At 45.4% G+C, this 12439-nt stretch overlaps 1 protein-coding gene across 1 annotated transcript; it reads right to left on the bottom strand.

Annotated features, from left to right (window-relative positions):
* Positions 1–499: 499 nt before the first annotated feature.
* On the bottom strand, positions 500–3984 carry LOC147737844 (uncharacterized). The gene has a single exon (XM_086924984.1). It carries the CDS (start codon positions 3982–3984, stop codon positions 814–816), a length of 3171 nt encoding a protein of 1056 aa, XP_086781110.1. The 3' UTR covers positions 500–813.
* Positions 3985–12439: the final 8455 nt, after the last annotated feature.

Raw genomic sequence — 12439 nt, 5'->3', positions numbered from 1 at the left:
ATCATCTATATAGCGTGACCATTGTATCACTGATTTAAAAAAAGGAGCTTCTTCTTTGAAGATGAATTGGTGTTCTCCACTGCCATCTGATTGATTATTGATAATTGGTAATTGGGAAGGGGCTAATTGGTAAGAATAGCCCCATAGTTTTATGGTAATGTAATAATATTTTGATTCCTTCAGTTATAAGGCCCGTGGCACGAGCTGATCCATCAACCGATACCAGAGTGTTAAAGATGCAGTAAACGATACTCAAAAACAAGGTATATGCTCTTTTATATCTAAAAATAGGTTATTTCTTGAACACTTGTGCTTCGCTTTAGTTCATGACATATACTGCAGTGGCATTTGTTAATAGTAATACCTACATTTTACCAATGAAGTTTCTCATCTCCAGAGCCCTGACAACATGTCAACTCTGGGTGTGTTTGGTTATATAGGTTTTATCATTAATCCGATATGTTAGCTGAAAATATCGTTGTTAGTCCCAGTATTGTTCAGTGTTGCTTTTACAGATAGTGTGATCAGGTGTGATTGAATGGTTTTCTTTGTATCTCTTCTTCACCAAATAAAAATCAACAATTTTTCTTTTCTTTTAGTCCACATTGTACTTGCCTCCCACTGTGTATCCTGGTACATCATGTCGCTTTGCTATGTGTACGGAAGTGAACAATCACTGAAAACAAACACTTTTATAATTCTGCAAATACTGTTATCTGTTTTCCTTCTTTACTGCTAGTCCGTGTTCTATCATCTGGCATTTCAATGTCCCACATAATTTGAATTAAAATCTTTTTCCGTAATTCATTCCTCTCACAATAACTGCACTGTTCTGCTCTTGTCTATGTCCTCAGATAGGTCAATATTATTTTTGATGTTCTTAAGTTCTTTCCGGAGTCTCTGTGTTCGCTGATGTGTTAGGAGGTTTGATAAATGACTAAAGTTCTTCCCACATTCACTGCTGTTGAATAGTTTTTCCCCCATGTGTGTTTGCTGATGACTTTGAAGGTGTGATAACTGACTAAAGCACTTTGTACATTCAAAGCACTTGAATGGTTTTTCTCCTGTGTGTGTTCGCTGATGTCTTTGTAGTCCTGATAACTGACTAAAGCTCTTGACACATTCATTGCACTTGTATGGTTTTTCTCCTGTGTGAGTTTGCTGATGAATCCTTAATGCCGAAGAGCTGCGAAAACTACTGTCACATTCACTACAATGATAGGGTTTTTCCCCTGTGTGTGTTCGCTGATGTGTTTGGAGGCTTGATAAGTGACTAAAGCTCTTCCCACATTCATTGCACTTGAATGGTTTTTCTCCTGTGTGTGTTCGCTGATGTCTTTGTAGTCCTGATAACTGACTAAAGCTCTTGACACATTCATTGCACTTGAATGGTTTTTCTCCTGTGTGAGTTTGCTGATGAATCCTTAATGCCGAAGAGCCGCGAAAACTACTGTCACATTCACTACAATGATAGGGTTTTTCCCCTGTGTGTGTTCGCTGATGTGTTTGGAGGCTTGATAAGTGACTAAAGCTCTTCCCACATTCACTGCAGTTGAATGGTTTTTCCCCTGTGTGTGTTCTCTGATGTCTTTGTAGCCCTGATAATTGACTAAAGCTCTTGACACATTCATTGCACTTGAATGGTTTTTCTCCTGTGTGAGTTCGCTGATGAATCCTTAATGCTGAAGAGCTGCGAAAACTACTGTCACATTCACTACAAGGATAGGGTTTTTCCCCTGTGTGTGTTCGCTGATGTGTTTGGAGGCTTGATAAGTAACTAAAGCTCTTCCCACATTCACTGCAGTTGAATGGTTTTTCCCCTGTGTGTGTTCTCTGATGACTTTGTAGCACTGATAATTGACTAAAGCTCTTTAAACATTCATTGCACTTGAATGGTTTTTCTCCTGTGTGAGTTCGCTGATGATACCTTAATGCTGAAGAGCTGCTAAAACTACTGTCACATTCACTACAATGATAGGGTTTTTCCCCTGTGTGTGTTCGCTGATGACGTTGTAGATGTGATAACAGACTAAAGCTCTTTAGACATTCATTGCACTTGAATGGTTTTTCCCCTGTGTGTGCTCGCTGATGACTTTGTAGATGTGAGAATCGGCTAAAGCTCTTCAGACATTCACTGCACTTTAATGTTTTTTTTCCTGTGTGAGTTCGCTGATGATACCTTAGTGCTGAAGAGCCATGAAAACTACTGTCACATTCACTACAATGATAGGGCTTCTCCCCTGTGTGTGTTCGCTGATGTGTTTGGAGGTTTGATAAGTGACTAAAGCTCTTCCCACATTCATTGCAGTTGAATCGTTTTTCTCCTGTGTGTGCTCGCTGATGTCTTTGTAGCACTGATAATTGACTAAAGCTCTTGACACATTCATTGCACTTGAATGGTTTTTCTCCTGTGTGAGTTCGCTGATGAATCCTTAATGCTAAAGCGCCGCGAAAACTACTGTCACATTCACTACAACGATAGGGTTTTTCCCCTGTGTGTGTTCGCTGATGTGTTTGGAGGTTTGATAAGTGACTAAAGCTCTTCCCACATTCACTGCAGTTGAATGGTTTCTCCCCTGTGTGTGTTCGCTGATGACCTTTTAGCACTGATAATTGACTAAAGCTCTTCCCACATTCACTGCACTTGAATGGTTTTTCCCCTGTGTGTGTTCGCTGATGACTTTTTAGGTCTGATAACTGACTAAAGCACTTTGCACATTCACTGCACTTGAATGGTTTTTGCCCTGTGTGTGTTCGCTGATGGCTTTGTAGCACTGATAATCGACTAAAGCTCTTTAGACATGCATTGCACTTGAATGGTTTTTCTCCTGTGTGAGTTCGCTGATGATACCTTAATGCTGAAGAGCCGTGAAAACTACTGTCACATTCACTACAATGATAGGGTTTTTCCCCTGTGTGTGTTCGCTGATGTGTTTGGAGAGTTGATAAGTGACTAAAGCACTTTGCACAGTCACTGCACTTGAATGGCTTTTCCCCTGTGTGTGTTCGCTGATGAATCCTTAATGTTGAGTAACGAGTAAAAATGCTTTCACATTCATTGCAATGGTATGGTTTTTCCCCTGTGTGTATTCGCTGATGTGTTTGTAGATTTTCTAATCGATTACAGCTCGTCCCACAATCACTGCACTGGTATGGTTTTTCCTCAGAGTGTGTTCGCTGATGTCTTTGTAGGTGATCTAATCGACTAAAGCTCTTCCCACATTCACTGCATTTAAATGGCTTTTCTCCTGTGTGTGTTCGCAGATGATTTTGTAGGTGTGATGACTTACTGAAGCACTTTGCACATTCACTGCACTTGAATCTTTTTTCTCCTATGTGGTTCCACAGATGGCTTTGTAGGTGTGACGAGAAAGTAAAACACTTTGCACATTCACTGCACTTGAATGGCTTTTCCCTTGTGTGTGTTTGTTGATGTCTTCGTAGGTTTGATAATCGACTAAAGCTCTTCCCACATTTACTGCACTTGAATGGCTTTTCCCTTGTGTGTGTTTGCTGATGTGTTTTGAGGTTTGATAACCGACTAAAGCTATTGACACATTCATTGCACTTGAATGGTTTGCCTCTTGTGTGCGTTCGCTGATGAATCCTTAATGCTGAAGAGTAACTAAAACTGCGGTCACATTCACTACAATGATAGGGTTTTTCCCCCGTGTGTGTTCGCTGATGACTTTGTAGCTTTGATATTCGACTAAAGCTCTTCACACATTCACTGCATTTAAATGACTTTTCCCCTGTGTGTGTTTGATTATGTCTTTGAAGGTGTGATAACTGACTAAAGCACTTTACACATTCATTGCACTTGACTGGTTTTTGTCCTGTGTTCGTGTGCTGATGAAGCTTGAGTAGTGATGACAAACTAAAGCTCTTGCTGCATGTGTATGATTCTTCTTTCTTGGTTAGTCTCTGTGGGTCGGGTATATATTTGTCTACATCCCATGACTTTATTTCCTGATGGGCCAACATGGCTGTTAAAGCACTTGTGTTTTTCTCACACACTTTATATGTGTGCAGTATTTTGCACGTTTTATTTCTGTTTTAACAATGAAATACAATAGCCACCAAATATTTTCCACACTCCTAATACATAGAATGTGTCTTTGTTGGCGATTGTGCCTTTAGATTGGATTATGGCTATGCACGCTTGCAGGTAAAGATGTATCTTCTTTCTGGCCGGTGCAAATTTGGACAGTCTGTTGTATTGTTACTGTGGTTTGGCCAGAAAGAGTTTACAATTCACCTAGAGCACGGAATGATGGCTTGTCTTTATTTTAGAAAATAGAGCACTGCGGTAATCATATCATACCGATCCCATGATCAAAGTTAGTATTTAACACTTGTTTATACAGGAGGCAGGTTGTTATTGTTGTTGCCTTAATTTTCCTAAGGTCATTTATTCGTCTTTTGGCGTGGAGGTGCACAGCTCAGTCTCTTACAATCACTGAAATGCCCTTGATGCTTCATCCGAGATCTGTCAGTGTGTGCGCAGGTTCCTCTGCCGCCGACTGCGCTGATGTTTTCCTGAATACTGTAGCTCAATATTTCTGCTATTATTGAAGATTTACAGCATTCGCTTCATTATTGATGGTCAATTCACACATTCAAGGCTTGTTTTCTGTTGGATGTAAAGATATTTAAAATTACTAAATTGAAACATAATGGAATGAGAACGTATAATATGTAACTTGTTGTAAAAGACATTTCTGGGGAGATTTACCAAATCTCCACGCAATGCAGCGCACAGGCCTCCCCACGCGTAGCTGCGCTGCATGACAGGGAGGGAGCAGGAGAGCCCCATATTTTCAAAGATATGGCTCTCTCCTTCCCTTTCCCTTGCGCTGGCACCGATTACAGCAGCCCTGTGCCATGCACACACCTTAGCACCAGAGCGCTAGGGTGTTTGTGTGTGTGAGTCCAGCATAGGTTTTGTACAGGAAGGACACCCTTCTTGTACAAAATACTATGCCTAGACATGAGGGAAACCTTTTCTAATTTTGCATGCATGTTGCACAGTGCACTACGCATGCAAAGTCAGAAAAGGAAGGAGAAATGAAAGCATCTCTCCTTCCAAGCGCCTAGTTTAAAAGGTTGCCGTTTTCTCCCGCTAAACCAAATCTACTGTATTTGATAAATTGGGTTTAGCATGAGAAACAATGGGTGGTTGCATGGGAACCCCCAAACCCCACCATTGGCAGGACCACATGGTGCAAAGTAACGTGAAGCAGTGCCATGCGATGCTTCACATTACTTTTACGTTATTTGCTGGAAAGAAAATTAGGAAAAAAAGATTTTGCACTGTTTTGTGCCACTTTTGTGACGCAAACACGACGCAAAATCTTAGTAAATCGCCCCCTTCCCTTTGTAACGTAGTAGGGAATATTTCATCATACACAGATATTTAACTAAAAGTTCTGGTGATCAGGTGACATCTTATTAATGTCTGAAAATGAGGTGATTTAACAGTGTTCACAGAGTAACTTAGCAAAGTAAGGGCGCTCACGGAGCACCCAAGTGCTTAAGGTTTTGCTTAAGATAGATGCATACAGTCAAGATTTAATTTTTTTTTTAATATATCTTTTTATTATTAACAAACAAAAGAAAATCGCATTGGGAGTACATGATCATACATTTCACTACAAAGTCTGGGTCGTCTCACATTCAGGATAGAATTACAAAATAAAATAAGTTCTTGGGATCAAGGGGAATAATGAGTGTCCAAGTCTCGTCGTCTGGCCGGGGGAGTACAAATACCATCACGGTAAGCATTCCAGGCCCCCCAGACCTTACCTCACTTTTCGGGGCAACCCCTAGCAATATAAACTGCACGCTCTCGAAACATACACCAGTCCAGATCCTGGGTCCATTTGGTACGCTGAGGCGACAGACTGGCTCCCCAAAGTTGTGCAATATTACGCTTCGCAATCATATATGCTAACGAGACCCATTGTTTCAAATATTGATTCAAATCTGTGAGCTCCCAGATGTTTAAAAGGCATCTCCGGGCTTCCGGTTGCATCTCACACCCCAATACTTCCTCCATGACAGTATGTATGGCTCGCCAATACCTCTGGACATTCTCACAGTGCTACAGGATGTGCATAAATGTAGCCACCTCACCACAGCCTCTCTTACAATCACCACTCGATACCCATCCCATGCGTACCAGACAGTGACATATGACCTGAGAAGAATCTTCAACTGTACCAATCTGAGCCTCATCTGAATCGCCACCACTCTGGGGGAAGACACCGCTTCAATCCAGTCTTCATCATCCATTTCTAGCCCATCTGCTCCCCCCGCTTCTCTAACACTACCCAACGGATCGTCCATTTTGTTGATCAATTTCCTATAAATCAAGGAGATTTTTTTCTCGGGGATGTGGCCGTCTAACACTCGGTCCTCCAGAGGGGAGGCCTCCGGGAGATCTTCATCCTGAGATATATGGGCAAGGAGGGCATGCCTAACCTGCATGTAACGGAAATATTTGTTTTGATGAAGCTGGTATTGTAGTCGGAGGGCCTCGAAGGTCTGTACACCTCCGAGCCCCCAAATATCCTTAATCTGGCTGATCCCCATTAGTTCCCACTTATCGAACCCTTTAGTGGTCCACAAACTCCCTAGTTTCGCTGAGCTAAAAAGGGGGGTAGCCAAAGTCAACTTCCCTTCCCAAACCAGGCTCCTAGTGGCAGAATGCCAGACCCGCCCCGCGTGCGCCGTAGGCCCGGCAAGTGCGAACTTCCCGGACTTAGCATACAGAGCCCTAAGGATGTCTCCATCCGGCGGCTGGCTGCGATCCGTAGCATACCCCGCATCACTGGGTATGCCGTAGACCATCTGATTGATGGCCGCCAGATGTGAAGCCCAATAATATTTCTTCAGATCTGGGAGCCCAATTCCTCCAACATACCATGAGAGAGTGAGCTTAGTAAACGCTATAAGGGGCCTACCGTCCCAAAGAAGCAATCTCTGAAGGGCCTCTATCTCTCGGAAATGTTTACTGGGCACTGGGTCCATAGCATTTTGAAGCACATAAAGAAAACGCGGCAAGGCCATCATTTTGAATAAGACTGCTCTACCCAGAAGCGACAATGGTAGCATCTTCCATCTTTCCACATCCCTGCGGAGCCGAACTAGTGGTGGAAACAAGTTCTCAGTATAGCGCCTCTTAGGGTCCAATGCAATATAAATACTGAGGTATTTGAATCCTACCATTTCAATCTGTAAGGGACAGGTTTGTGGAATCACTGGTGGATCGCCTGACAACACCAACATCACAGATTTTGCCCAATTAATGGCAAATCCCAAATATTTACCGAACGCCGCCAATATATCCAGAAAGACGATCAAAGAAGCTCTAGGCGTGGTAAGATACAGGAGGATATTGTCTGCATAAAGCGAGATTTTATCCTCCCATTCCGGCGACCACCGCAGTCCACGAATCGATCGGTCCCACCTGACCCAAGCCACTAAAGGTTCCAAAGCTAACGCAAAGAGGAGAGGGGACAGCGGGCACCCCTGTCTCCTGCCCCTTTCCAGTTCAAAATCCACCGATTTGCAATTGTTAACGACCACTCTGGCCAAAGGGGCCGCATACAACCATCGAACCCACCCAATGAACTCAGGGCTGAAGCCCAACTTCGCCAATACCGACAACAAGTAAGCCCACTCTACCCGATCAAAAGCCATGGTGGCATCTAGGGACACCAACACAGCCGGCTGCAGCATATCACGGGACCGACCCAGGACTCCGTGAAGTCTCCTAAGATTTAAAGCGGTGTTTCGATGCGGCATGAAGCCCGACTGATCCGGGTGCACCAGCGTAGTGATTACCTTAACAAGTGTAATAGCTAGCACCTTGGCCAGAATTTTAGGTTCAGCATTAAGGAGTGAAATGGGCCTATAGGAGGAGGGAGATATCCGGGGCTTACCCACTTTGTGTATTACCACGACATTCGCTATCCTCTGGTCGTATGGAAGTTGCCCTATCTTCTTACTCTCCAGGAACATTGCTCGAATTTGCAGGGCGCTTTTCTGGGCATTCAGCTTATGCAACTCAATCGGCACCCCGTTAGGACCTGTCGCCTTCCCAGAGTTTATGCTCTTGATTGCCTGCATGATCTCATCATTTGTAATGGGAGAGTCAATATACTGCCGATGCTCATCAGATAATCGGGGCATAACGATATCCCTAATCATGTCCGCATGCTCAGCTTCTGTAAATTCGTTGGTGGAAGAGTAAACACCCTGATAGTATGAAGAAAAAGAGTCTGCAATATCCTGAGGATCAGTAATGCTATCAGGTCCAACACCCTCCAACTCCGGCACCAACCGAGAGGCACGCTCACCGCGCTCCAACCAAGCAATAAGCTTACCAGCCCTGTCTCCATGTTCATATACCCTGCTCTGAACATCATTATGCTGCGTAACCGCACATTCCCTAGAAATGCCGTTATATTCATCCTGCTTAAGTCTCAACTGGTGCAGATCCTCCACTGACGCTGCCTCAGCCACTCGCTTCTCCAGAGCTATAACTTCAGCTTTTACTCTATTAACATCGGCTAGGCGCTGTTTCTTTTTCCCTGCGATTAAAGACAGGACCTCCCCCCGAAGCACCACCTTATAGGCCTCCCATAAATATTGCGCCAAGTCAACAGTGCCAGCATTATTTTGGAAATACTGCTCCGAGACCTTATGTATCTCTTTCCTAATTACCGGTTCTTTTAAGTGCCAAGCATTAATGGGTGCGACTCTGCCGACGGCAGGCTGCCCCACTTCAACCCGCAACCAGACGGAGGAGTGATCAGAGACGCCCCTTCCCAAGTGCCGAGCCTCCCTAGCAGTGTCCGCCATGGCAGCAGGCAGCAGTATGTAATCCAACCTGGACATAGTGTTGTGTGCCGCAGAGACATGCGTGAAGTTTTTCAGAGCTTATTGCGTACTCTCCAACAATCTACTAGACCCAACGATTCCATAAAATCATGCAGCCATTTCTGCAGCTTAGGGAGGACCCTTGGGGGAGAGTGATCCATACTACCATCTACCACTGAGTTGAAATCCCCTCCCAAAACAAGGAGGCCAAGCGGCAAGGTCAGAAATACAGCAGTCAAATCCTTGAAGGTATCAGATTGGAGGCCCGGGGGCACATATATGGAAAGTAAGGTGACCGCCTTGCCCCCGACTTTCCCAGAGACCCCTACATATCTGCCCCTCTGATCGGACCATGTGGCCTGAATCTCAAGAGGAAAGGAATTCTTCACCAAAATGCCAACCCCCCTAGAGCCTGTTGTAAAACCCACGTGAGCGACCAGTTTATAGCCCCCTCTATGCAGGGCCATGCAACAATTACCCACCAAGTGCGTCTCCTGCAACAGCCCAACATCCTGGAAGTGGCACCTAAACAGCTGGCTAACCATACCCCTCTTCATCTAGTCCCCTAACCCATTGACATTCCAGCTCAGCACTCGTATCCCCGACTCCCGGTCAATGCAAGACATTTACCCCACACCACCACATCGTAATGCAGAATCAATCCCCAATGCGAGTCAAAACAAAACTGAAACTTAACATGCCTAGAAAACAACCCTCCCGGACATCCCTCCCCTCCACCCTGCACCCCTGCATAAGGACTATGCCCAAACCCAACTCACAGTGTAACTGTCGCCCCACCCAACAGAGACAGATAAAAGTAAGAAGAGGAGGTGCCCGCCGCCTAGCTGCTCACCCCTCCTCCCAGATGATTCCCACCGAGAGATATTCAATGTTGGCATTTCTTTCCAAGTATACTTAACAATACCCACCCTCCCAATGTCAAATGATCTGATCAGTCCCTGTTACTAAGGTCTTTTATTCCTGCTCCTGTCGCTCAACTTCTGTCTCCTGGCGCCGCTCTTCTTCTCTGTCCACCATTACAGTGTCCAACCAGTCCGACGCCACCTCAGGTTTATCATAGAACCAGGCCAGCCCGTCCTTTTCAACCCGCAGCTTTGCTGGAAAAAGCATAGAATATCTCAAACCTTTGTCCCTAAGCCTCCTCTTAACCGGGAGAAAGTTCTGTTGTAGTCTCTGCACGGCTTGGGTGAAGTCGGGGAAAAAAGAAAGGGTAGTATTCTCATAGCGAAGCGGGTCAGCCGCCCGTGACGCCTGTAAAATCACATCTCGATCACGGAAGTTCAGCACCCTTGCAATCATCGGCGAAGGGGGCGCCCGGCCTCGGCGGGCCTCCTGGCACTCTATGTTCCCGTTCAACAGTAAAAACGTTACTGAGGCCCTTAGGTTTGAGGTGATTCAAGACAATGTCCTCCACAAAAAAGTCAGGTGTACGACTTTCCGCCTTTTCCGGTATTCCAAGAATACGGGCGTTGTTGCCAATTGCGCCCTTCATAGTCATCCAGCCTGCGACGGGTCTCCTCTCGCGCCGCCTGTAAGGCCCGAACTTCCCTTTGCATCTCCGCCACATCATCCACCAGGCTAGACGTCTTTATATCGAGCGACTTGACTTTTTCACTTGTTTTGGCATGGTCTGCCCGTAGCAAATTGAACTCAAGCTTCACAGTTTCCAACTTGTTATCCAAAGAGTCCATTTTTGCCACCATCGAGGATTCAACCTTATTTATGGCCGCCATGACGCCTTTCAGTGTGGGTTCTGTCCCCTCACCTGGGAATCGCTTCCGAGCGAAGGGGAGTGTCTCTGTTCCACCGGAGAGCCTTTGGGCTGTGTATACCTGTCCAGCTTATTCGTTTGGACGTTTTTCAGCCCTCTCCCGGTTCTAGAGGGGGCCTTTTCAGTCTCCGCTTTTGACGCCATGAAGGTTGCAATAAATGGCCTCCGCTTCCTTCCGGGTGTCACGAGACTTCGCACCTCGAGCAACACTTCACACCTCTCCCACGCCAATAGGCCTTACTCAGCAATAGTCACACTGAGTAGGTCTTCCCAGCTCACCACAACCCCTCGGCAAGAAACAACTGTTGGTGCCGACTTCCGTGCCATGCTGGAACTTCCGCTCGTCACAGCCGCTGTTGTTGCATTAGCGCACAGGCATCCCCCTCACCGCAAACTTTGGCGAAGCACTCGACAACACTTCTACGAGGCAAACTACCAGAGACTGATTTACCCAGAATGCCAGGGGCGAACCTTGCTTGATAGGTGAGCGGTGTGCTCCCAGACCTGCTGTTTCTTCAAATGGACTCCCATGAGTCATGGAGCTGACAAGCTCGTGGTTGATGCCCTGCGCGCCAGTGAGCGGTACCAGACCTGAGACGATTTTGGCAACCTATTCAGCAAACCCCTAAAACTAGTCTGTAATCTCTACTGACGAAGGTTAATGAACCTGAAACACTGGTGTCTAGAGATCAGCACCATCTGCGCCAACTTTGGCGAAACACTCGACAACACTTCTACGAGGCAAACTACCAGAGACTGCATTACCCAGAATGCCAGGGGCGAACCTTGCTTGATAGGTGAGCGGTGTGCTCCCAGACCTGCTGTTTATCCCCCTCACCGCAGCCCGTGGCTCTGACGACATTAAGGTCCAAATCTTCAGATCATGACCAGGGGGGTAGAATTCGCCGTTTCGATCCGAAATTATGCAAGGGAGCAGTTCTTTCCTTCCCTTTTCGAAATTCGTTCTCAGGTGTCAGGATAAAGAGCAGGATCGACGAAAGGAGGAGCGGGTCCTACGGAACTACGCGATCACGCGGCCATCTTGGTCCCGTGCTTGGCTCCTCCCCCCAAGATTTCATTTAAACAACAATAGAGTTTAGAAAAAGAGATGGCTCAGGCGGGGCTGCAACATTTCCAGTAACTCTTTACGAAGTATACAACGAAAGTAACTCCATTCACACACTTCTCATTTCTTTCCTATTGACTTAAGGTCATCTCAAATACCAACTCCTGCCTTTACCTCGCTGTTCATAAGTCACCTTTGAAACTTTCAACAGCTCCCTTGGTTCAAGCATTTATGGTTTCGTCTAACCTGGAAGATTGGAACATTATTGTGGTTTGAGGGGCGTTTGCTATCGCCATAACATCTGTCCATCTCCCTGAAACTAGTGCAGCTTATAGCACCCGGTTCTGGCCCTGAAAGACAACTTTAAAAAGCAAGTTATTTTTTTTTTCTAAAGTAGATAAAGTTCTGTAAGATGCAGCTCCTTCAGGGGGTTTTGTGTAAAACAAAGCGAGGGGTTTACTGTAAGGCCCATCCTAAACATTATAAGCGCAGATAAGGCAAATAAACATTGATTCATATAATTTAATATTCAACGATATCAGTCATTTAGTACTTATAGAGAATCCATCACAACCACTAATTTACCTGACATAACCCTGCATCAGATGTGTGCATATTACTCTTTTTCTCCCTTTTCCACCATTACATGGCATTTGCCCTTATGTTGTCCGTTTGGGGCCCTGGATGCCACTTTG

This window comes from Lissotriton vulgaris, chromosome 1_1, assembly GCF_964263255.1.
Source record: "Lissotriton vulgaris chromosome 1_1, aLisVul1.2, whole genome shotgun sequence".
Lineage (NCBI taxonomy): Eukaryota > Metazoa > Chordata > Amphibia > Caudata > Salamandridae > Lissotriton > Lissotriton vulgaris.
Note: the sequence above shows the minus strand (reverse complement) of the source record. Positions and strands in the feature narration are given on the sequence as shown.